The sequence below is a fragment of the Vulpes lagopus genome, chromosome 6 (genome assembly GCF_018345385.1).
Source record: "Vulpes lagopus strain Blue_001 chromosome 6, ASM1834538v1, whole genome shotgun sequence".
Lineage (NCBI taxonomy): Eukaryota > Metazoa > Chordata > Mammalia > Carnivora > Canidae > Vulpes > Vulpes lagopus.
The window spans coordinates 85,256,194-85,279,497 of record NC_054829.1 but is presented as its reverse complement, the minus strand read 5'-3'; the positions used below and the strand labels follow the sequence as shown (position 1 = coordinate 85,279,497).

Below are 23,304 nucleotides of genomic sequence, written 5' to 3'. Positions count from 1 at the left end.
ATCTAGCTCCTAATCAATTGAGAATATTAAGTCAAACAAAGTTGTGTTCCACAAAACAGACAGGTGACCCTTAGGTGGGCTTTTTAAAAAAGGTTCAAGTGTGATATTAAAAGGTTGCATAGTCATTTTTTTTGCCCTAATCTCAAGTGCTGGATAATATTCTGAATAGTATCTAAAATTACTTACATATACAACTGCATGCTATGAATAGGTGGACCAAAATCCTGACCAAGTAAACATTTAAGTTTGCAAGAAATACATTAAAGGTGAAAAAAACCAGACTACTTTATATCATGGTTTGTTATTTCTGGGGGGGGGGGGGGGGCTGGAAAATAAAGGCATTCCACTAAATTATTTAATGATAGATATAAATTAGCCTTAGAGAATTAGAATACTGGACCAGGGTGTATGAAATTGCTGCCAATTCAGATTCAATTTATTTAAAATCAAACACATCATTCTATAGATTCACTCATCCCAGTAGTAAATTTTTCTCTCAATTTTCCCATTTCTATTAATGGCAGCTCTATTTTCTCAGCCTCTCAGTCTGAAACCCCTGATTGACCTTATACTCCATACTTATATTATTTCTGACGGTCACTTCCCACATCCTAAAAGTTCTGCTTGCTGGCTGTCTTACATCCAGTTGCTACCAACCCTTCCCATTAACACCACCATGATTAAAGTTTTCCTGAAGTAATCTTGCTGACTTTAATCTCTACCTAAATTGATCTTGCAAGACTATATGCTTGGGAATTCCACTGCCAAGTACTCTCCAGTGGCTTTGTATCACGTCCAGTTTAAGCCTACTAACCTTTTCCTGATATTGACAACCCTCTATAATATTCCCCTGGTTTTTCCAATTTTCACACTACATCTATTTTAGAATCCCATGTTACCACTATTTTGCTTGACTGAATCCCCACCTCTTAGAATACTGCCCATTCTAAATTGTTCTTTTACCAAATACTACCTTTTCCCAAAATATTTTTTCATATTTGTCCTAAAAGACTTTTCATGTCTTTTCAAAGAATAAGATATTGCCTTCTTATGGATACTACTAGTCCCTATATTTTAATTAATTAATTAATTAAATTTAAAATTTAAATTATTAAATTTTTACCAGCATGCTACTGTGTGTGTGTGCACGCGGATGTGTGTACACACATGTGATGTGTGTATATATATATATTCCGTAGAATGTGCTAGGAAAAAAAAACAATTACTAAGAAAACTTGAAAAAGCTTTTTTGCATTCTTCATTGTGTTCAACTTTTTTAATTACTGTTTACATATATTTTATTTTGTCAATAGCTAGGATGAAGTAATATTACAACATAGACTCCTAGAATATTAAGTCCTGGCAACACTAGGAACCTGGCAGCAAGAGAATAAGCTAATGCAGTTTCTTAGTAACAAAATTTTTCTAATACCAAAACTCATGTTTTAGTGATACTTTTAAAATATAAATAGAAAGTTAAATGTGCATTTGCAGAATAATTGAAATTCATTGATGGAGTTGTGTATCAATAAGAAATAAATCTAAACTTCAGGTATGTTTCTAAATAAATAATTGTACTCCCTTCTGCTATCTGATTTCACTTGCATAGTGATTTATTTTCAAGAATAGCATGGCTGCTTGCTTTCTGAATTGATTTGTAAAGACTGCTAAGGGAATAGCAGACCAAGTATAGAAATTAATTTTCTTCTAAAGCATTTTTTATAAATATTAGAACTAGAACAAATAGAGGAGATCATTAATCTAAAATTTCTCAGTCCATTCACTACTCCCTTTCCAGCCAAGAAGTAAGCCTTGCATAAGTAACAATGACTCACCAAAATAAAGGTGCTTAGCTTTATCTCTTACCCATCAAGATGGGTAGAGATTTTATAGAATTTTTAAATGACAGATAAAATTTCCCAGATGACTAATATACAACCCCAGCCCCCACCACTCACCATATTCCACAAGCTATGGCAGTGTGTCATTCCAAATTAGAGTCACTGATCAAGTCCAGTAGTTACAAATTTTTTATTTACAATTTTTTTATTTAAAAATCTCAGCCCCAAACAAGTTAAGGTTTGATGCATAAAAGGAAGATGATGCATAAAAGGAAGGGAATATATCTCAGTGATTTTTTTTATTCTAGTATTTCTTCTAATTCTCTGTGTCTATTTTTATATATGGATGGGTCAGGAAAATAATTCCCTTTAGAAAAGCAGAACATTTCCCCTGAAATAGTGAATATCTTTTGGCTACATACTTCTAGTTTTAGAAATTTTCATTAGTGTAACTTCTTTCCATGAAAGCTTTTTTTTTTTTTTGTCAAGTAATGTTGAAAGTAGCTACTGTTCCTCATTTGCAACCCTATTACTATCTTCAGTTACTTTTAGTAGAATTTTAATCAACAAATATTTGTAATGCTTTATTGATGGCAAACTTCAAAAAATGCATTTCTCTACTGGTTCTTCTGGAAAAAAATATAGAGGGAAGGGATATTTATCACACTGCTAGAGTATCCAGGGTAAGTGAACAATATAATCAAATTCAAGTCAGTTCAGTTCAATTTAAGGTATTTTCACAAACTGTTTGGCAGTAAATTAACAATTTGAAGCCAAGTTCCATGTCTTGACTCTTTTATTTGTGTTTGGTTTTATGGTTTACAAAGTTTATTTATTACCTACATAAAAAGAGACCTGAAAGGATCATCCAATAAAGTCAGAAGTGGCTACAGTCAAGAGAGTATTTATTATAGTGCAATAGCAGTAGTCACTAAGAAACAAAAGTTTTTTGTGTGTAGTAGTGAGGGACTAGGTGATGTTTAATGACCATCTTTTTTAAAGGACTGATTAATGGCATTTACCAATTTCTGTGGTATAATTATTCTTATTGTGACCAATTTCAAACTGCTGCTGTAACATCAATGAAGGCAGAGTTGGAAAGAGATGCTAATGCTAATACTTGGATCTCAGAAGCCACTCTTAAGTCTAGCACACTGCTAGACTATACACGTGATTGTTTCATTATAGTTCTCTCTATACTGAGACCCATTCTCATACAACAAGCAGATGTAATGGGAATTTTATAGAGGAAGCATTAGAAGAGAAGACATCTCCTAATGAATTTGTGCTGTAAAAATGAAACCATAGAAATATAGTTGATAAAGATTCTGAACTTTGAATAATTGAATACTAACTATAATTTGCATTCAATATTGATAAAATAAAGGGCAGGATCATTCCAGCATAGAAGATAGCCAGCTGATGAACAGAGAAAGACAACTACAACAAAATGGCTTCCCTTAGCAAAAAATAGGTTAGTGGTTTCATTAGTTTCATCGAAGGGAGAAATTTGGTTTCATTTGCAACGCCTATCTGGAGGAGTACACACGAAAGATACTCAGTGCTTTGTTAAATTGAGTGCTTACTCTTTGCTGAATAGTAGAGATTGAGGGAGATAGGGGTAATGAAGAAGTATAATGAAAGAAATAGAAAGAAGCAAGGAAAACAAACAAAAGAAATAGAAAGAAGCAAGGATTAAGTGAGGTAATCATGTAGCAAAACTCTGTGTAATACTGAGATCGCTTACATGAAATAATACTTAGAATGCTCCATAAACGTGTTGACAATATGCTGATTATTAAAATAGCTGCAGTGGGGGTGCTGTGTATCTTATAATCTGCAGTATGATCCCTTCTTATATGAAGAGTTTATTAAACACTACTTTCAGTTTTGTTGCTTTCATTCAGTATTATTTATAGATGTAAATTTGTTTTTCTGGGGAAATTTCCTCAAAGTTCTTTGTGCAATTTCTCTAGCTGCCATTGTTACAGGTTTCTGTTTATTTGCAAAAATCAAATTGTGTTCTTAAAAGGGAGCCTCGCCTCACCTAGGTTCTATCTCACCCTTGTTTGAGTCAATACTCAACTTTAACTGTGCCCGTCAGAACATGTCCATATAACCAGCTTCAGCCAGAAAAGGAGAAAAAACCTAGCTCAAGAGAAGATCAGAACTATTATGTAGAGATACTTTTAAGTAGTTTTTTATTTGTATTATGCCAAAACTTTATTTTAAAACTTGCAAACTGATTATTTTGTCATAATTTAAATAAAGCACACTAACAAAAATCTTCCTCATTAACATAGGCAGTTTGATTAATTATAACACTCATCAGATATATATGTCATCATTTGATCCATTTGGTCTCCTATCCTTAACATTGAGACTTCTTATTTAGTCAATCACTTCTATTTCTATATATTCTCAATGAACAGAAAACAATTCTATTTACAATAACATCAAAAAGAATAAAACACAAATTTAAAAAAATTGTAAACTTTTTACTCTGAAAACAGTAAAACATTGTTGAAAGAAATTAAAGACCTAAATAATGGAAAGACTTCCATTCAGTCACTAATTAGATTTAATATTGTTACAATGACAATACTCTGCAAATTGATCTACAGATTAAATACTCATCATAGTCACAGCTGCCTTTTTCTTTGCTGAAATTGACAGCTGTTCTTAAAATTCACATGGAAACACAGGGGATACAGAGAAACTAAAATAATCTTGAAAAAAAAAAAAAACCAAAGTTGGAGGATTCACACTTCCTGATTTTAAAATTTACCACAAAGTTGCAATGCTCATGACAGTGTGGTATTGGCCTGTACGTATAGAATTGAGAGCCCAGAAATAAACCCTTATGTTTATGGTCTATTGATTTGTAACAAAGATTTCAAGACAACTGCATGGGCAAAGAATTGTCTTTCCAATAAATAGTGGTAGGACAGCTAGATATCCACATGCAATAGGAGGGGGGTAGACTTCTACCTCATATAGTACCTAAGAATGGATCAAAATGGATCATAGACTTAAGTGTAAAAGCTATGATTTTAAAACTCTTATATGAAAGTACATTAAATTTTCAGGATCTTGGGTTATATCTAAGAAAGGGTTTCTTTCTCAAGAAAAGGACAGTGGCAAAAGGAAAAAAAAATAAGTAAATTCAACTTTATCAAAGCTAAAAAAACACATGTGTTTCAAAAGACACCATCGGGAAAGTTAAAAGACAATCCATAGGATAGGAGGAAAACATTTGCAAATCTTATATAATAAGATACTTGTATCCTGAATACATAAAGAACTCTTACAATTTAATAATAAAAAGAAAATAACACAATTAAAAAATGGCCATAAGGGACAGCCCGGGTGGCTTAGCGGTTTAGTGCCTGCCTTCAGCCCAGGGCCTGATCCTGAGGACCCCAGATAGAGTCCCACGTCGGGCTCACTGCATGGAGCCTGCTTCTCCCTCTGCCTGTGTCTCTGCCTCTCTTTCTGTTTCTCGTGAGTAAATAAATAAAATCTTAAAAAAAAAAATGACCATAAGATCTGAATAAACATTTCTCCAAAGCGATATACAAATAGCCAACAAGCACATGCAAAGACACTCAACATCATTAGTCACTAGGGAAGTACAAATCAAACCACAACGAGAGGGATGCCTGGGTGGCTAGGTGGTTGAGCGTCTGCCTTTGGCTCAGGGTGTCATCCCAGGGTCCTGGGGTCGAGTCTCACGTTGGGCTCCCCACAGGGAGCCTGCTTCTCCCTCTGCCTATGTCTCTGCCTCTCACTCTGTGTCTCTCATGAATAAATAAATTAAAAACAATAACAACAACAACAACAGCAAACCACAATGAGATACCATTTAACGTACACTGGGATAGCAACAATAAAAAGATAGTGAGGGGTACTGGGGAGGATAAGAGAAAATTGGAGCCCTCATACACTGCTGGTAGGAATGTAAACTGATGTAGCCACTTTGAAAAACTGTTAATTTCTCCAATGTCAAACATAGAGCTAATTTATGATCTACCAACTCCACTCTTAGGTATTTGCCCAAAAGAATAAAAACCTGTATATGAAAGTTCGTAACAACATTATTCATAGTAGCCAAAAATAGAAACGGCCTGTCCATCTAATGCCCATCAACAAATAAATAGGTAAACAAAAGTGATATAGCCACACAATGGAGTGTTATTCAGTAGTAAAAAGGGATAAAGTATTGCTACATGGTACAGCATGAATGAACTTTGAAAACATTATTCTATATGAAAGAAGCCAGTCGCAAAATCATTTACACCCAAAGTTTAAGTTATTATTTATTTGAGGATCAGTACCTATTGTTCCCTTTTTTGTATTCTTTCACATTCCCCATAATTTACATAAATATGTTTATAATCAACAAATAAAAATTTAAAATACTTATAAAATATATATGATCTTTCTTAGCTTATGTGTATGGGTCCTTTCCACATATTGTCACATTTTAATCACATTTTTCCATAGGGAAGAGATGTCTACTCCAGGAGCAAAGAGACTGTGTTAATCTCTCCACTTCATAGATCTTTAAATTTTTTTAAAAATTTGAGTATAGTTGACACACAATGTTACATAAGTTTCAGGTGGTTCCACTTCTCTACACTTATGCTATGTTCACTGCAAGTGTTGTTACACTTACAATATTATTACAATACTATTGAGTATATTCCCCATGCTGTGCCTTTTATTCCTGTGACTTACTCATTCCATATCTAGAAACCTATATCTCCTACTCCTCTTCGCCCATTTATGACCATCCTCCCACCCTTCTGCCCTCTGGCACCCATCAGTTTGCTGTCTGTGTTTATAGGACTGATTTTGCTTTTTGTTCGTTTGTTTGTTTATGCATTTGTTTTGTTTTTTAGATTCTATATATGAGTGAAATCATATGGTATTTGTCTTTCTCATTTTGCCTTATTTCACTTGGTATAATAACCTCTAAGTCCATCCATGCTGTTGCAAATGGCACAGTCTCATCTTTTTAAATGGCTGTGTGACATTCCATTATATAATATTATAATAAACATAGTGGTGCATATATTTTTTCAAATCAGTGTTGTTTCCTTTGGGTAAATAGTAATGGAAATATTGTATTATATGGTATTTCTATTTTTAATTTTTTTGAGGAAACTCCATACTGTTTTACACAGTAGCTGTATCAATTTACATTCCCATCAACAGCATATGAAGGTTCAGTTTTCTACACATTCTCATCAACACTTGTTTTTTTTATTTTTTTATGCTAGCCATTCTGCCAAGTGTCAAGTGATATGTCTTTCTCAGTTTGATTTGCATTTCCCTGATGATGTGTTATATGGAGCATCTTTTCATGCTTCTGTTGGCCATCTGTATGTCTTTGGAAAAATATCGATTCAGGTCCTCTGCCCATTTTTCTAAGTCAGGTTGTTTGTTTTTTGGTTTTGGGTCATATAAGTTCGTTATAGATTTTTTCTGATTTATTAGATCTTTGTGATAGCACTTCCGTAATGTATTTTGGATTTGTTATTTTTCACCAGGTATATCTTGCACACTATATTTACTCAAATAAGATAACATTTTAGTGAGATTTCCTCATCTCTGATTTTATTAGATGATTTACAGATATTTTTAGTAGCAAACTATTTCACAAAACATGCATTTTATTACCTATGTTGCTTAAGTGTAAAGAATATATAGAAAGGAAAAGTAAACTGTTCTCAAGGTGCTATGGTTTAATCATATTTTACAATGACTCTGGCTTACCTGTTCTTTGTACTTCTCAAAGGTATTATAACTTAGCAAGTATTACTGAGTGATTTCCATGAGCAAGTTTCTTGTCAGAGTTTTAAAATCTTTGTATTCCCATAGAGCAGATAAATAAGATATTTCTTTTCAATTTAATTTTAAGAATTTAGGTTTTTTTTTGTTTTTTTGTTTTGTTTTGTTTTTGTTTTTTGTTTTTTTTTTAGATCACCACCGGGTAAGCAAGCCTGCTAGAAAGTAAGCCACAATCAAAAAGTATGCTCTAGCATGGAGCTTACTTTAAAAAAAAAGTGGTCTGGCTTCTTCTATTACTATTATTATTATTATTATTATTATTATTATGTCTATGATAAGTTTCACTGTAAGTCCTACATAGCCTTTCTGTATGGATTTTAAGTTTGATACCACATTAATGACTACAATAATATTTATTTAATATACCTTCATTTCTTTTTTTTTTTTTTAATTTTTATTTATTTATGATAGTCACAGAGAGAGAGAGAGGCAGAGACACAGGCGGAGGGAGAAGCAGGCTCCATGCACCGGAAGCCTGATGTGGGATTCGATCCTGGGTCTCCAGGATCGCGCCCTGGGCCAAAGGCAGGCGCCAAACCGCTGCGCCACCCAGGGATCCCTATACCTTCATTTCTTAAGAGCTGTAGTCTCCAAGTAATTCTGTTTGCTGGACTCCCAACTCAGCCCAAATTTTTGGGATAGGACTCTTACATGTGTTTCTTTTAAAAGCCCTGCATTAAAAACATCCAGGTTCAGATCATTACATTAAAAGGTTCTGCTCATCTTCCTCAGTAGGACAGTGGTCTTCATCCTTTTACTACACAGTGTCTAGGAGCTTTTAAAAAATGTAAATGCCTTTGCTTTATACAGGCCAATTATATGACGATATTGGAGGCGAGAGGGGTGACTGGGGTTTTTAGTAGGATATTTTTGTTTGCTTGCTTTTCTTTTCTTTTCTTTTAAGAGCATTACAAGTGGTTTCCAAGGTAGAGTGAATATCTTGTGACCCGGGACTCTGGGTTGCTGTTTTGATTTTCACCATCTAACACAGTGCCTTGGATTAGTTGTTCTACGAAGACCTGTTGAATGAACGATGGATTAGACATCACCTCTTGTATTTGCCCATGCCTGCATCCTGAATGACATTAAGTTGAGTCTAGTTCTAGATTTAGTCATGTTGGTTTTCATTTTCTTAGCACAGGTGCAGCAGTGAACAGCAGTGAGAGTCTCCCTCCATCTTCGTCTGTCAACGACATCTCCTCCATGTCCACCGACCAGACCCTGGCCTCTGACACTGACAGCAGCCTGGAAGCCTCAGCAGGACCCCTGGGTTGTTGCAGGTGACTAGCCGCCTGCCTGCGAAACCCAGCGTTCTTCAGGAGATGATGTGATGGAACACACACACACATACACACACACAGACACGCACACACACAAACGCAGACATGCAACTACAAGAAAATGGCAAGAGAGAGAATCCAAGCCTAAAATTGAAACCAGTCGTTCAGCCTGCTTCTTCTCCAGAATTCTGTATTGCAGCTAAGCTAAATGTATATTTAACTTCTAGTTGCTCTAGCTTTGGTCTTCCTCCAATGATGCTTCCTCCAGAAAGCAACTCAAACACAACTAGAAAAGCCTTTTCCATAAAGTGTAATTTTAATGGCTGCAAAACCAGCAACCTGTAATTGCCCTTTCAAATGGCATGACAAGGTGTGCAGTGGCCCCATCCAGCATGTGTGTGTCTCTATCTTGCATCTACCTGCTCCTTTGGCTTAGTCAGATGGATGTAGATACAGATCCGCATGTGTCTGTATTCATACAGCACTACTTACTTAGAGATGCTACTGTCAGTGTCCTCAGGGCTCTACCAAGACATCATGCACTGGGGTACCATACGGTCCATTTCATGTGATCTATTACTCTGACATAAACCCATCTGTAATATATTGCCAGTATATAAGCTATTTAGTTTGTTAATTGATTAAGCTGTATGTCTTATAAGAAAACATGTAAAAGGGGGAAATTATGGGGGGAGTGAGCTCTCTCGGACCCTTGAAGATGTAGCTTCCAAATTTGAACTGATTAAATGGCACCTGTATACCAATTTGTAGAAAGAACATATGTGATGCTTATGTACAGTGTGGGGGCCGGAGAGGGTGACAGTTTCCAGGTACTAAATGGTTTGGCCTTTAGAAGGAATGTGGGAATAATAGCTGACGGTCTTTTCTCTGACAGTGAGCAGGTAGGAGGGTTTCCAGTGTAGCATTGCAGTACGGAGGACTTCCTCAAGTAGATCATTACCCAGATACTAGGAGACACCGACATCCATATTTTAGAGAGTAGACTTCATTTGTCCCTTACAAATTATGTGTCACAACTGGAAAGAGAGTGGCAGGTGGTGAGGCAGGGTTACTGCATCCATATCTGATGGTAAGAATCCCTACCTGGAACACAGTGGAATTGACATCCAGATGATGTCCTTAATAGGAAATGAACCTACGTAGCCTATTTTCAGATTGTGGGTTGTGTTTTCCATGAGTGTGCTACTTCCCAGGTTTATACCCTGCCATGATTTTGTTTTAAAAATATTCCTTTCCTCTTCTGGAATTAAAAAATATTAATTTCTTAAAAACAAACAAACCCATAACATGGGGTGATCCTCAGGTCAGCAATTGAAAACATTTCCACAGACATTACTATTCCTCAGGGGTTTCCCTGACTTCTTAATATGGCTGATGTTTCATGTTTATTTATTTTCATAAAGTCAAACAATTGAAGAAGGGCTGATAAATCTGAGTTTTGTACCACAGTTGATGTGACAGCAATAACTCTACCCATAAGTTACTGCTGCTAAATAGCTTTAGCAATATGAGTTTGTCTTAAAAGCCATGAAGCATTTGTGTCAATGTTTAGCAAAATCACCTGAATTAGCTCCAATCAAATGAAAGTGCTCTCCTGAGCACTTAAGAAGGCACTGTGAAACATCTTGGTTATATACGAGGTAATACCAGGGTGACTTCTCAGCAATAACAGGGACCTGGTGGAGGCTTCCCTTCTTGTTCACTTTGGTGAAGTACCCATCACAGCTATTTGCACTCTGACCATTTTGGTGCTCGCCAGTGTGGGGGTATTTCACCTGAAGAAGAAGTGAAACACACAAAATGGATGGTTGATGAGTGGGCTATGACTGGCAAATGGAATCCCTTCAAAAATAGAGCAAACAAGAATGCTGCGCTCTGAAAACTGCCTTAAATACAACAATAGGGAAGCTTTGTCTCTTTCAAGCAATAGAGCCAACCCCCATCATCACCATGAGAGCAATGCTGCCATTTATGAGATTGCTTCGCAGTAGGATGTGTGACAAGAGGTCATTTGTTTAAAACGAGAGGAAAAAAAAAATAACATTAGCCTGTGCAGCTTGTCCCCTGGAATGAAAGTGTCCCAGCTTCTTTCTCTTGCTGCCATTCTTTTTTGGTTAATATTGCCAACAACCCGATTTTTAAGATAACCTCTGCACTCACATGGGCTCTCTCACTTCTCTTTCTGTCATGCTTCCCACCCACCCACCCCCTTTAAAAAAAAAAACTCTAAATAGATGAGAATACCTTATCCTGTACCTCCTTTCTCTGTATTTTTCTCTTGCTATACCTGTGTCCTTTCTATGCCTGACTTTCTAACACTTGCGATTAAGGGCAGGAAACAGGCAGCTGTTTGAAAGAAAGTAAATCGCGAGGATAATTTCATCAGCCACAGAATGACATCAAAAGCCAGAAGGAAATCTCCAGCCAGCATCTTAGAAGTTCTTGACAGTTAGGTTATCTTTTATATGTGCAGAAGTGGTGAAGTGGTGATTTTTTTTGCCCATGCAGATTAAACCAAGCAAGAACTAGGTAATGCTCCCCTGCTATTGCTATCTTCCACTCTGCTAGCCTGATCTCTCCCATTGTATGGCTCTCAGGAGCTGGTTACTTTTAGCCAGATCTCCCTTATACTCAAGAAAAAATGGAATAAATCCTTCAGATTGACATATCATGGACAATAAAGCAAAAAGTTTGACTTCTTGTCTGCTAATTCTAATTCTATAGAATTAATTTTACCAGGTTATCAAAGCAAGATAGGTAATAGGACAACAAAGAAAATCATCATTTCAAAAGCTCACCAGCCCTTCACCATCCTGGGTCCACTTTATTATAATATCTTCAGAGGTGATTTTGTTATTATCAAAATCTTAGAATGTATTATGTTCTGCAGTGAGTCTTCTCTTTAAGAAACAAGTATTTCCTCTATAGTCAGCTATTAATTCCAAAGGACTTTCTTGCTTTTCAGACTTGGAAGTATCAAGTCGCCTGGACTATATGACTGGGAGAAGGGATGTCCTGCCTGTGGTTGGGGTTCCTTTAGGAATGTGAAGTTGGCAGTCTGAGAGGCCTAACCTTTTCTCCATCTATGGGGCTGATGGTTTCACAGTGATCCTTAATGAAATGTTTGGTAGTATTTTGTGGGAGGGATGGCTGTGTGCCCACATGCAGAAGGAATGAAATTCTTGGGAGAGCTTGGCAAAATCACCACCACTTTGAAATATTTATTTAGTTTTTGGTCATCGTACTCATTTTTAAAAAGAGATACATTGGCCTTACAACCAAATTTCTTCTTGTGGAATAAGAACCACTGATAATCTTGCATCTTCAAGAATCTGATGACTGAGCTTTGTAGGAATGTATACTTGGGTGGACCAGGTTCTGGCTAATTCCTCCAATTGAAGTAAGCTATTTAATTGAGGGCTGAGGGAATAGTTTCTTCCCAATCTGTTACCATTATTAGAAAATATTGCCTACGACTGCTGATACCAGCTGACTGGGAAATCATAAAATAGACCTCGACAAAGGGAATAAGTGGAATAGATGAGAATACACCAGTCCTTTTATGACCTGCCAGAGGAAAAACAAGCAGAACCGACTTTTAAATTTTAAGTATTCATTGTAAAATCTAAATTCTACAAAGCCTACTTCTATTTAATTCTCTTAACATATGATAATCAAAATCTTAAAAACATTATGCTCGGTAAAGAATGTTGTCAGCCGGCTTTGCTGAAAAATTTATCTTCTACAGCTTAGAGGAAGGAATAATATTGTCCCAGCAATCTTTGATCCCCATGACTTTGGATCTGAAGAGAGACCCCCCCACTCATCACCCACAAGCTTCCCCCAATATTTTAATTGTGAGTCCTACATTTTCCACAGATAAAATTAAACCAAGCAGGGATACTCCTTTCTGTAAAAACAACAAGCAAGTTACAATGTAAATAAATATATTAGTCATTTTCCATGTGACTAAAATATAAGATTTTGGTATCTGTTTTGGCACTTAGTTCTTTCTTTGTCTGAAATGGTTCACTCTGACCCATTTCCTTGGTCAGTCAAGCTGAAATGGAAGGCCTCTGTTTGTATGTGGACTCCTGTATATCTAACTTTTGATTATGTGGGACCAATGGCCAGTATATTCTAATGAAAACAAACCTCCCAACCCTTGTCTAGCATTAAACTGTTCACCTTGCCATGTTTATCTTGCAACAAGACCTATCTTGCACATGCCTGTTATTCTGCATGATTGGACTCAAAAGACTATTACCAATGATAAGAATTGTCCTGTGTCAGTGTTTATAAAATGGACTTAAAGCACACCCACATTCATATACACATCACCCAGATAGTTCTAGGTCAACCCTGGAAGGCAAAACCATGCATGCCCAGTTTCTTTGCAAGGTCTTAGTGGTGAGAACAAAAAGTCAGCCTGATGGATCAAATGCAATCTCAGTGATGTTTAATAAGGATTTGAAATTATTTAAACCATATTTGTGTTCCTTCTCACTCTTTTTTTCATTTCTGTTTTTTTCCCTTTATTTTCAAAATGTCTGTGGAACAAGAGGGTGAGTGGGGGAGAACTTCGGCTTTTTTGGACTCTGTAGGTGGATGCTGAGTCAATGCATTGTGATTTCTGTTTCTTATGAATTATTAAAAAAACAGAGCAAATCTGCTTCCCTTAACATGAAACCAAATCCAAATCCAAACTTTGTTGGAGTTTGCCTGTTGACAATGGTTATTGTGCTGCCTGTTGTCTTGAGTTTTATGTCCTGACAGGAGCTTGAAGCATCTCACATGATTTCATAGTGTCATCTGATTACGCCAGGGAATAAATAAGAAATGACGAATGACCTACCTTCTCACTATGGGTAAAGAGCGTGTAATATGTATGGGACAATATAGAAGGCTGTGTTTTTGTTTGAGACTGGTTTCTCCTAAAGATAACCTTCATTTCTGTCTGCAAATATCAGTTATATATCTGCAATTTGGTAATTTTCTTCTATAAAATCAATGAAGGAGGAAAATAATTTTCGGTGAGGATTAGATAAATTGAACAGGATTAAATATCCTTAGGTTAATTTATCAGAATTCCAAATCAGTTTCATTATTACCCAAGAGAGAAGGTTAGTAGATGTTTTGCCATCTGATAGGCAATCTTAATATCTGCAATTCCTTGATGAATTAAAAAAGCAATAAGATTTTGTGGCTTGATAAGGAAGTCACTGAATCTATGTTAATTTAGCTGGAAGTATTAAAAAATGTCAAGGAATAGCCTTTTTATTACTGTGAAGAAAACGTTTTATTTAACTAATTCGCTGTTAGAAAATCTGAAAGCTAACCATATTTATTCTTTTGAGATAGCACAATATATCTTCATAAGAAATATAGAAGAAAAATAGAAGGCATATGCCTTTTGCCTCTCTGGCATAGATTCTATCCCATTTTTAAGCCACAACTCTTCACTCTTTTAATAAAGTGTGTTTAAAAATGGTGACATATAGGTACCTGAAAATGCCTCCAATAGTAAGAAGGGAAATTGCATTCCATTAGATTGTTCTTGGAGAGAAGGATCAGAAGTTATTGGTGCATACTAGGTACCATAAAAGGTTACCAAATATTTAGGTAATTTGACCTCTTTCTCACTGAGGAGAAGAAAGGAGTCTTGGAAATAACATTTCTTGTAGTTACTTATGTAGGGATCAACCTAGGAGGATGGTTCTATTTGCTCAATAACTGCACTGAGTTTTATCCAAGATTAGAGGGTTTTGATATTATCAGTTCATCAGAATGCGATTCACACTTGCATTGTGCCATCCGCCCTCCCCTCCGGGTTTTGAAGGATGTACACAGAACACATTTGCAAGTAGTGAAGCACACCGAAAATCCCAAGGTCTCAGATCACTTCATGTTGGGGACCACTGCATGGGACATGTTCTCTCTCAGCTCCAGACTGAATTCCATCTGTTCAACCTTTTACAGAAGTGTGGTCTGTTTTAGTTACTGAAAAATAAGCTGTTGAAATGGACATATTTCAAACACGTGGAATGTGATGACATATACCCAAACAAGAGTCAAATGCTCGTTTGGAATTTCCCACCTTTCCTATTCCACCTGTTTCTTGCTTTAAAGGCATGCTTATCCTGATATAGAAGTTAACATAAAATAACTCTGAAATGCAATTTCAGAGGATCAACCTTCACTTCGTGGAGTGGGTAACTTTACCTCCTTGTCACTGAACTTCTGGTACTGTCCTTTCCTGATCTTGTCTGGAGTCTTTCTGTTTACCCAATAGTCAAGATTCTTTGCAACTCAAAAGCACGTGTAAAACACAATTCATCTTACAAAAACATTCCACACTCTGCCTAGGAAAGTGTCTTGCTTATAGTTTGCCTGCTATCAATTCTTTTCCATTAACATTGGTGAAATTCTGACTATGAAAATTTTACACGATATCAATTTTTATGACCCAAATAATATTTTACATGGATTGGGGGAACTAGTAATATTAAAGTATTTCTTTTATAAAAGTAAGACTTTCAAAAGCAATTGCTTCTTAATGTTAATACATTCCAAATTTGGATTTGATTCAGATTAAGCTCAAGAAAACAGGTATGAATTTCCACTTTAATTTCTGAGCTACACTTTTTTAAAAAGATTTTATTTATTCATGAGAGACACACAGAGAGAGGCAGAGAGGTAGGCAGTGGGAGAAGCAGGCTCGAGCCTGATGCGGGAATCGATTCCAGGACCCCGGGATGACACCCTGAGCCAAAGGCAGATGTTCAACCACTGAGCCACCCGGGTGTCCCTCTAAGCTACATTTTTTTTTTTTTAAGCTACATTTTTAAGTAGTATCTTCATTCACTCCAAAAACATTTATGGAACATCTGTGTATGTGTCCCACGTAAGAGACAAATATGGCATAGTCCTTATCATCAAAACTTCAGAGTAAATACATCTTTCCATGTAAAAACCAGTGGTTGAAGCAAAATATTTCTATCTTATTTGTTTACTTTCTCTTAAAATAACAATGTGTTCAGCTTAGAGGTGTGATACAAATAAGTCCATTTTTATTACCCCACCTAAAGCAATGAAACAAGATGTGCTTCATTTAATGTTATCATTTTGTTGAAATGAATCAGCACAAGAGAATTTTGGTTATTTTCCATGACATTATAGGAGATTAAACCATTTTTACATTTATTTTAAAACATAGCACAGAGAAAAAAAATACAGGTAAACCTGCATTAAGTCAATGAGGAAATATGTCCATCTGCACTCTCATTCCTTTAATTAAAAGGTACACTGCTATATGTTGGTATGTTTCAAATAAATGTCAGTCTCCAGATAAAGAGAAGAATGTGATGACATCCTGAAACCATATCAATGACTTATGATATCAGTATCCTGAGAAAAATAGATAAAAGTTCTGAGGCTAACAAACAAACAAACAAACAAGCAAGACCAAAAAACATGATGTTTCTTTCCTGCATTACATGAGGTTTATTTTGATGCAATTTCCTCTTAGAGTGAGTAAGCCTGGAGGCTGAACTGGAGGCTCATATTTCTGGCACCAAAATCTCTTTATCAGCAAAAATGACATCACAATGGTTACTGGAGTTTTAGTGGTCCTGTAGTATAAAGCCAAATCTCTTAAATGTGTGCAATCTATGGGTAATGACTGGATCCCTACAATGATAGAAGACAGAATTTAGTTATTTTTATTAAAAATTCCAACTCAAGACACCTCTGATTATCTGAACCAGAAATTTGGCATTGAGCTCTGAACATTCACTCACTGATTCATGTCACAAATATTAACTGAGCGCTTCAATCTTCCAAAGACTGTACTTGGTATACATAATTGTGATGAATTCAGGCAACCTTCCTGCTTCTAATGGGGGAATAAGGTAGCAGAAAGCATTAGGAAACCAAACCAAGCAGGCTAAAAGGATAAAACATGATAAGGGATGCTATTTAGATGAGGTGGTCGGGGAGGGCCTCTCAAAAAAGATGATATTTGAACAGAGACCCAAATAAAGTGAGATAGTGAGCCATATTAGTATCTGAGGCAAAAGCAAGTGCCAAAGCCCTGGAGTAAGAGTATATATATATATATATATATATATATATATATATATATATAGAGAGAGAGAGAGAGAGAGAGAGAGAGAGAGTATATACTCTATAGAGTATATATATATAATCACCAAAACTCCTGTGAGTGAAACAGAATGGACAAGAGAAAGTGTGATAGTAAGTGAAATTAAAGAGACAGGGATCAGAGAATGACAAGATCTTGGGATTTTAGTCTAAATATAAGAAGACGTTGGATAGATTTGAGCAGGGAAATGATATAATCTAAATTTTCTTTTTAAAAGGATCTCTTTGACTGCCAAATAGAAAGAGGAGGTTGAGAAGAAAGATAATAATGGGGACAAAGAGGTTCTTCTAAAGTGTAACAGTAGCACAAAAAGATAGGATGGGGCTTAGACTGGAGAGTGGAGGGACTGAGAAGGGTTGATTAAGGACATAACCATGAATATATTGTGAAGAGAGGGTTGGAAACAGTTGCTGATGGATTGATATGTGATATGAAAGAAACAGATCAGGATAACTCCAGAATTTTTAAAAATTGAAACCATCAGGTAAGTAATGGTGTGGTTGACTGAGTGGTAAAGAATGGGTTAGGAGCATATTTGGGAAGAAAAATCATGCTTGTTTTGGAAATGTCAACTGGAGATATTTATTAGGTATCCTAGTAAAGTAGCAGGAGGGTCTACAAGGCTGGAGTAAGGGAAGACGTTGAGCTGAAACAAACCTGAGCATAATCAGCTTGTAAGTGTTATTTATAACCATGGGACTGTATAGATCACCAAGAGACTAAGTGCAGACAAAGAAGAAGTCCAAAGATGGAGGCATTTCTTGCTCCAACATATAGAAGTCAATAAACAGTTGAATATCCTGAGAAATGTCCAGTGAGGCAAAAACCAGGAAAGTCTGCTGTCCTGGAAGCCAAGTAAAGGTGTTTAAAAAGAAGGGAATAGGCACCTGGGACAATGCTGCTAGAGTGGCTAAAAAAGATGGGGACTGAAGGTTCACAATTAGACTTGATTTTTATGAAGACCTTTATTGCTGACCTTTAAGAGAGCATGTTCTCGGCAGTATTAAGCAGGAAAGCATGACTACAGTGAGTTCAAGAGAATATGGGAAGTGAGGAATTAGAAATAGGTAGAGAAAATGCAAGAGTTTTTTTTCTAGAAAGTGAAGCAGAAGAATCATGTGGAAACTAGACATAAATACAACATGAAGAGAGAATTTTAGGAAAGCTATTATAGTATGGGTATATGTTGATAGGGCCAACACATAAAGAGCAAGATTCATAACACTAGAAAGAAAGAATATTTATTTGAAGGAGTAATGTGCTAAAAAAGGCCAGAGGTATGTATATGGTCCTCCCATATACACTTGGCTGAGTTGGAGCAGGTGGCACAGTCAAGGTGATGCGTACAGGTTGCATGTAGACAGTTGGGTAGATGGATGATGGTACATAAGGACTTACTCTTCTGGTATTGTTTTCTCAGTAAAAACAGGTTATCAGTAAGTTTGGTTATAAGTAAAGTTACTAGCTGAAAATGGGGAGAGGAAGAGCTTATGGAGGTTTGAGAAGTGTAAAACTGACCTTGAAAAGTATGAGGTTAAGTTACTAGACAGCGATGAGAGCCATGTGAACCATACTTATATAGATATAAGATGGGACAAGTCATCCCATGGTGGATGGTGGTCTTCTGTTCTCCAGCCATTTGTGTTTCTCAGGTGCAGGTTAAGAATGAACAGGAATTGGGTTTAGCCAGAGTTGGGTGTTTTTCTTTCCCAGATAAGTACAGTGGTGGAAGAAAATCTGAAGGGATTTGAGAATGAGGAAAAGAATAATTATAATGAGGAACCACAGATGAGCTAGTCAAGGAAGGAAGCAATGACATGAGGGAATGATAGCCAATGAAAACATAGCAAAGTCAATGGCTTGTCTACTCTTTGGGAGTTTCTAAGAATTTTTGGAGTGATGGTGTTAAGGGAATTACCTAAAAAGGGAATAGATGATGATGAGACAGTGAGTGCTTGAAATGGAAGTTTTGGTGATAGTGTAGTTATTGGAAATGGCGTGGAATAAGGAAAACCATGGGGTGGCTGATGTTCGGGCAGGAGAAGATCAAGATTTTCAGAAATGATCAGCTCAAGGAGCTGTGTGGCCAAGTTGGTGGATGGCAGAGGAGTATTGATTTGGGGAAGAAAAAAAAACCAGGTGCTAAATAATTGGTCATGTGACATGTACTTCTATGGAGTTATTAGGGAAGTGGGAAGATCTAAGGTCTGGAAGTAGCATCAAAGAGCAAAGCAAGACCTAACTTTCTTACAAGCTAATGACATGCAGATTGTGAGAAAGGAAAGTAGCCATACTTGGGAGGGCTGCAAGAAGTGGTGTCTTTAGGAGGTAACCATGTTTTGGAGAAGATTTAGGGGAAGATAATGGCAGCTGTTAGGCTCTCGCATGTATAACGGAAAAGTCTGAGGAGTGGAGAGAGAATCAGAGTTTGAAGCAAATGAGGGAACATGCTGAGCAATGTAGGGATAAACATAATAGTGAAGGCAAATGACATATTTGGACGATTTTGGCAATAGGTGACCAAGGATGAGGGCAAGATGGCACAACCCTAGAGATTACTTTGGTGTGATATGTAATGGATTCTAGTGAATCACGAGGAGGCAGGGAATGTGTGTTGGCAGGAGAGGGATTGGATGGCATAGTGTTCACAAAAACAGGTGGTATGCTGAAGGCCAATTTAACACCTTATTCAAACAACTCAGTACTTTCTACTTGAATGGGCTGGTCTCACCTGGGTTTAGCCCTCCAAGGGCTAGAAAGGTAGCAGCTACACATAGTCCATTAATAAAGAGTGTCATTCAGTCCCGGACCTGAGCCAAAAATGGTGCATTAAAAAACACACTTTACATCTGCTAAACTTTATACTCGAAGATCTACAGTAGGTTTGGTAGGTTTTAGCTGCTTGGGGAGCTGTTAGTTTTTCACATCACTTTGCAGCAAGAAGCCCTTAAGCTGGGCAGTCAACTCATTCCCCACTTGTGCAATTAAAGAGACTATAAAGAGAATAACAAAATAAGCCTTTGAGAGTCACAATTCCATACTCCTTTTCTGTGGTTTGTGAGTTCCAACAGGGCAAAATGTGTCTGGCTTTGGCTGTTTTATTTGGATATAAGGGAGTGGAAGCCACATGGGTCCTAAGTGTTTTCCCATCTCCTGGTGGTGTGTAAGTGAGTCTTTATGCACAAGGCCACCCTAATGGCACACACATGATAGGTCATTTTTATTTCATTGGAAAGGCCCCCTAGGCTCCGCCCTGAAGGCACTTAACACATATTTTTCCCTGGACTAGAGAAGCTCTTGCCCCAAACTGCTATCCTGTCTGATAACTTCCTACCTATTCTTTAGGACTCACATAATAGTCATGGCTCTGACGTGCTTTACCCAGACTCACTTTTGTGGTCTCTAACTACTTTCAGAGAACATCATCTCATGTGGTGGTTATTTATAAACTAGGTATCCCATGCATCTAGTCTAGTGCTGACATGACACGTAGAGGCCTTCAATAAATATTCACTAATGGTGATGCTGATGTGAGTCTAGACACATTGACTGGTCATATTCTTAGACTTTCATTATACTTTACCCAAGAGCTTTAAAACTGAACATATTCTTCAGTGTCCAAACAGACAGAGTTGATGCAGGGACAGTTATGGGTGGTCCTTTGGACATTATTCTCAGATCATGGATGCAATTGTATTATCTCAGGTAAAAAAAGATACCTTGGGTTACCTCTTCCTTCCTATTAAATCTCTGGTGGATTATCTGGGCAAAAGTAAAATTAGCCTCTCTGGGACAGGACAGAATTGTATCTTCTGCTGGTGAACATGCTGGCCAGATTCTTGAGGCCAGAATTCTATTTTCTGGAAGCTGGAACACCCTTTGAACACTCAATAGAAAGAGAATAGAAATAGAAATAGAAATAGAAACGTTTGAGTGCTGACAGCTACCATTTACGGAACACTTACAATATATATTGTGCTAGTCATTAACTTAGTCATTTCTCAAGACAAAAATAAAACAAAAACCCAGTGAGGAAAAGACACTAGTATTATCCTACTTTACAGAAAAACAAATTGAGTCTTACAAACGTCATGTAACTTTTCTTAAATTCTTATAGCTACAAAGTGGTAGAACTGAGATTTGAATCTAGCTCTCTGATTCCAAAAGCTTATGCATCATCATTTTCTGTGATGCTATTCTAAGTAGGATGCAGTTCTGCAGTGAAAGGAACACTGAGGTTTTTGGCTGGTACCACAGTCTTCAAATTCTCCTGGATTTCCAAGGGGAGATAATTGTATTGATGATTTAAAGTATCCTACCTGGAAATGCCCTATTTTTTTTTTTTTTTTTCATTTAGGGCTTAGCTTGTGAATAAATAAAAATAAATAGGAATGACATTATTTAAGTTTCCCTTCACATTTTTAGTCATTTAATAACAAAATGACATATAGAAACTACATTTACATTTAAAAAGCATAGGCTTCAGGGATCCCTAGGTGGCTCAGCAGTTAAGCGTCTGCCTTCAGCTCAGGGCATGATCCTGGGGTCCCAGGATCAAGTCCCACATCTGGCTCCCTGCATGGAGCCTGTTTCTGCCTCTGCCTGTGCCTCTGCCTCTCTCTATCTGTGTCTCTCATGAATAAATAAATAAAATATTTTTTTAAAAGTATAGACTTCAGTATGCCTACTGTCATTCACAATTCTATTTTAAATGTTCTCTGAAGGATACCCAGCCATATGGCTTGGCTAATGAAACCAACATTATAGACTCAACACTTGGAAGCAAATCCTTTCTCCTGAACGCATAGTTTAAGAATCATTCTAGTTACCTAAATAGTTTTATTTCTATTTATTTTTTTAAAGATTTTATTTATTCATGAGAGACAGAGAGAGAGAGAGAGAGAGAGAGAGAGAGAGAGATTGACAGAGACATAGGCAGAGGGAGAAGCAGGCTCCATGCAGGGAGCCTGACGTGGGATTGGATCCTGGGTCTCCAGAATCACGCCCTGGGCTGAAGGCAGGGGCTGAACATCTGAGTCACCTGGGCTGCCCTACCTAAATAGTTTTAAAGAAGCCTATACAGGATGTAGCAAATGAACACTTGGTACTATCTACTTATTTCCAATTTGTTTTTATGTCAATTTGCAGTTGATATTTTCTAGGCATTTGGCTGGATTAATAGAAAAACTAATAGAAACCCAGATGGACTAATAGAAACCCAATGGATACTCATGGTATCCATTGATCAAAGGTTATCATCACTGAGATTGATAATTAAAATTAACGGCAGCATCCCTCATAAATCAAAGGCCAGATTTATGGCTAACTCTCCATGCTGGCCCTCTATGGAATAAAAGGTAGAGATGGAGGGATTTGAGAACAATAGGACAACAATTCTACTCTCTTAGGTTTGGAAGCTTCATTTATTAATAGAGCTGTCAGTGGAGCTAAGTGGTGGTCCCTGGGATAGTCACATTACATATCACTTTTAAGTATTACAAAATTCCTAATTGGTAAGAGTTATTACCTCCACTTTACAGAGGGAAAAACAAGAGGCTCAGAGAAGTTAAGTGACTTGTCGTTGCTGGGCATCTTGCCTAAGGTATGTCGAGATGCATATCTAGGTCTGTTTGGCTCTCTGTTTCCTGCTATTTCTATTCTACCATGCTGCTTCAAAAATGTTTCTTATTTGGTGAAGAAAATAATCAGACGTGGAAAAGACTAAAAGCAATACACAAATTGGGAGCACAAGGTACTTAATTCTTAGTTGAGATCCTAGAAGCTTTATAGGGGAACTGACGTTTGATTTAGCTCTTAAAAAAATGGTAGGACTGTGCCAGATAGAAGGAAGGTAGTCAAGATGGACATGACAATAAAAGGTGGAAAGTTTCACAGGCATGAAATGGCACAGCAGGGGTGAGGGAAGTGGTAGGAGGTGAAAATAAAACTGTAGGTCACAGCCTTATCCACCGTGTTAAGGGCATATCCTGTGGGGAAGTGAGATTCTTCACATGATAGTAGTAAGGCCATGATATGGTCAGATGGGCAGCCTGGAAGGAATATCCTTCCAGGAGAAGTAGCTTTCCTGAAAGATGAAGAGCAACCGATCAAAGAGAATAGATTCAAAAGGCAAGGGTGAGTG

General features: G+C 36.9%; 1 protein-coding gene across 8 annotated transcripts in view; it reads left to right on the top strand.

Annotated features, from left to right (window-relative positions):
- Positions 1-9,741, top strand: part of MAPK10 (mitogen-activated protein kinase 10) — a 296,363-nt gene extending 286,622 nt beyond the window's left edge. For 7 of the 8 annotated variants that reach the window (XM_041759955.1, XM_041759958.1, XM_041759953.1 and 4 more), the window contains one exon: positions 8,839-9,741. In XM_041759955.1, coding sequence (XP_041615889.1) covers positions 8,839-8,981 — 143 coding nt within the window. In that variant the 3' untranslated portion in view covers positions 8,982-9,741. Of the gene's footprint in view, positions 1-8,833 lie in introns of all 8 variants that reach the window. The other variant, XM_041759961.1, reaches the window with a different exon arrangement.
- Positions 9,742-23,304: the final 13,563 nt, after the last annotated feature.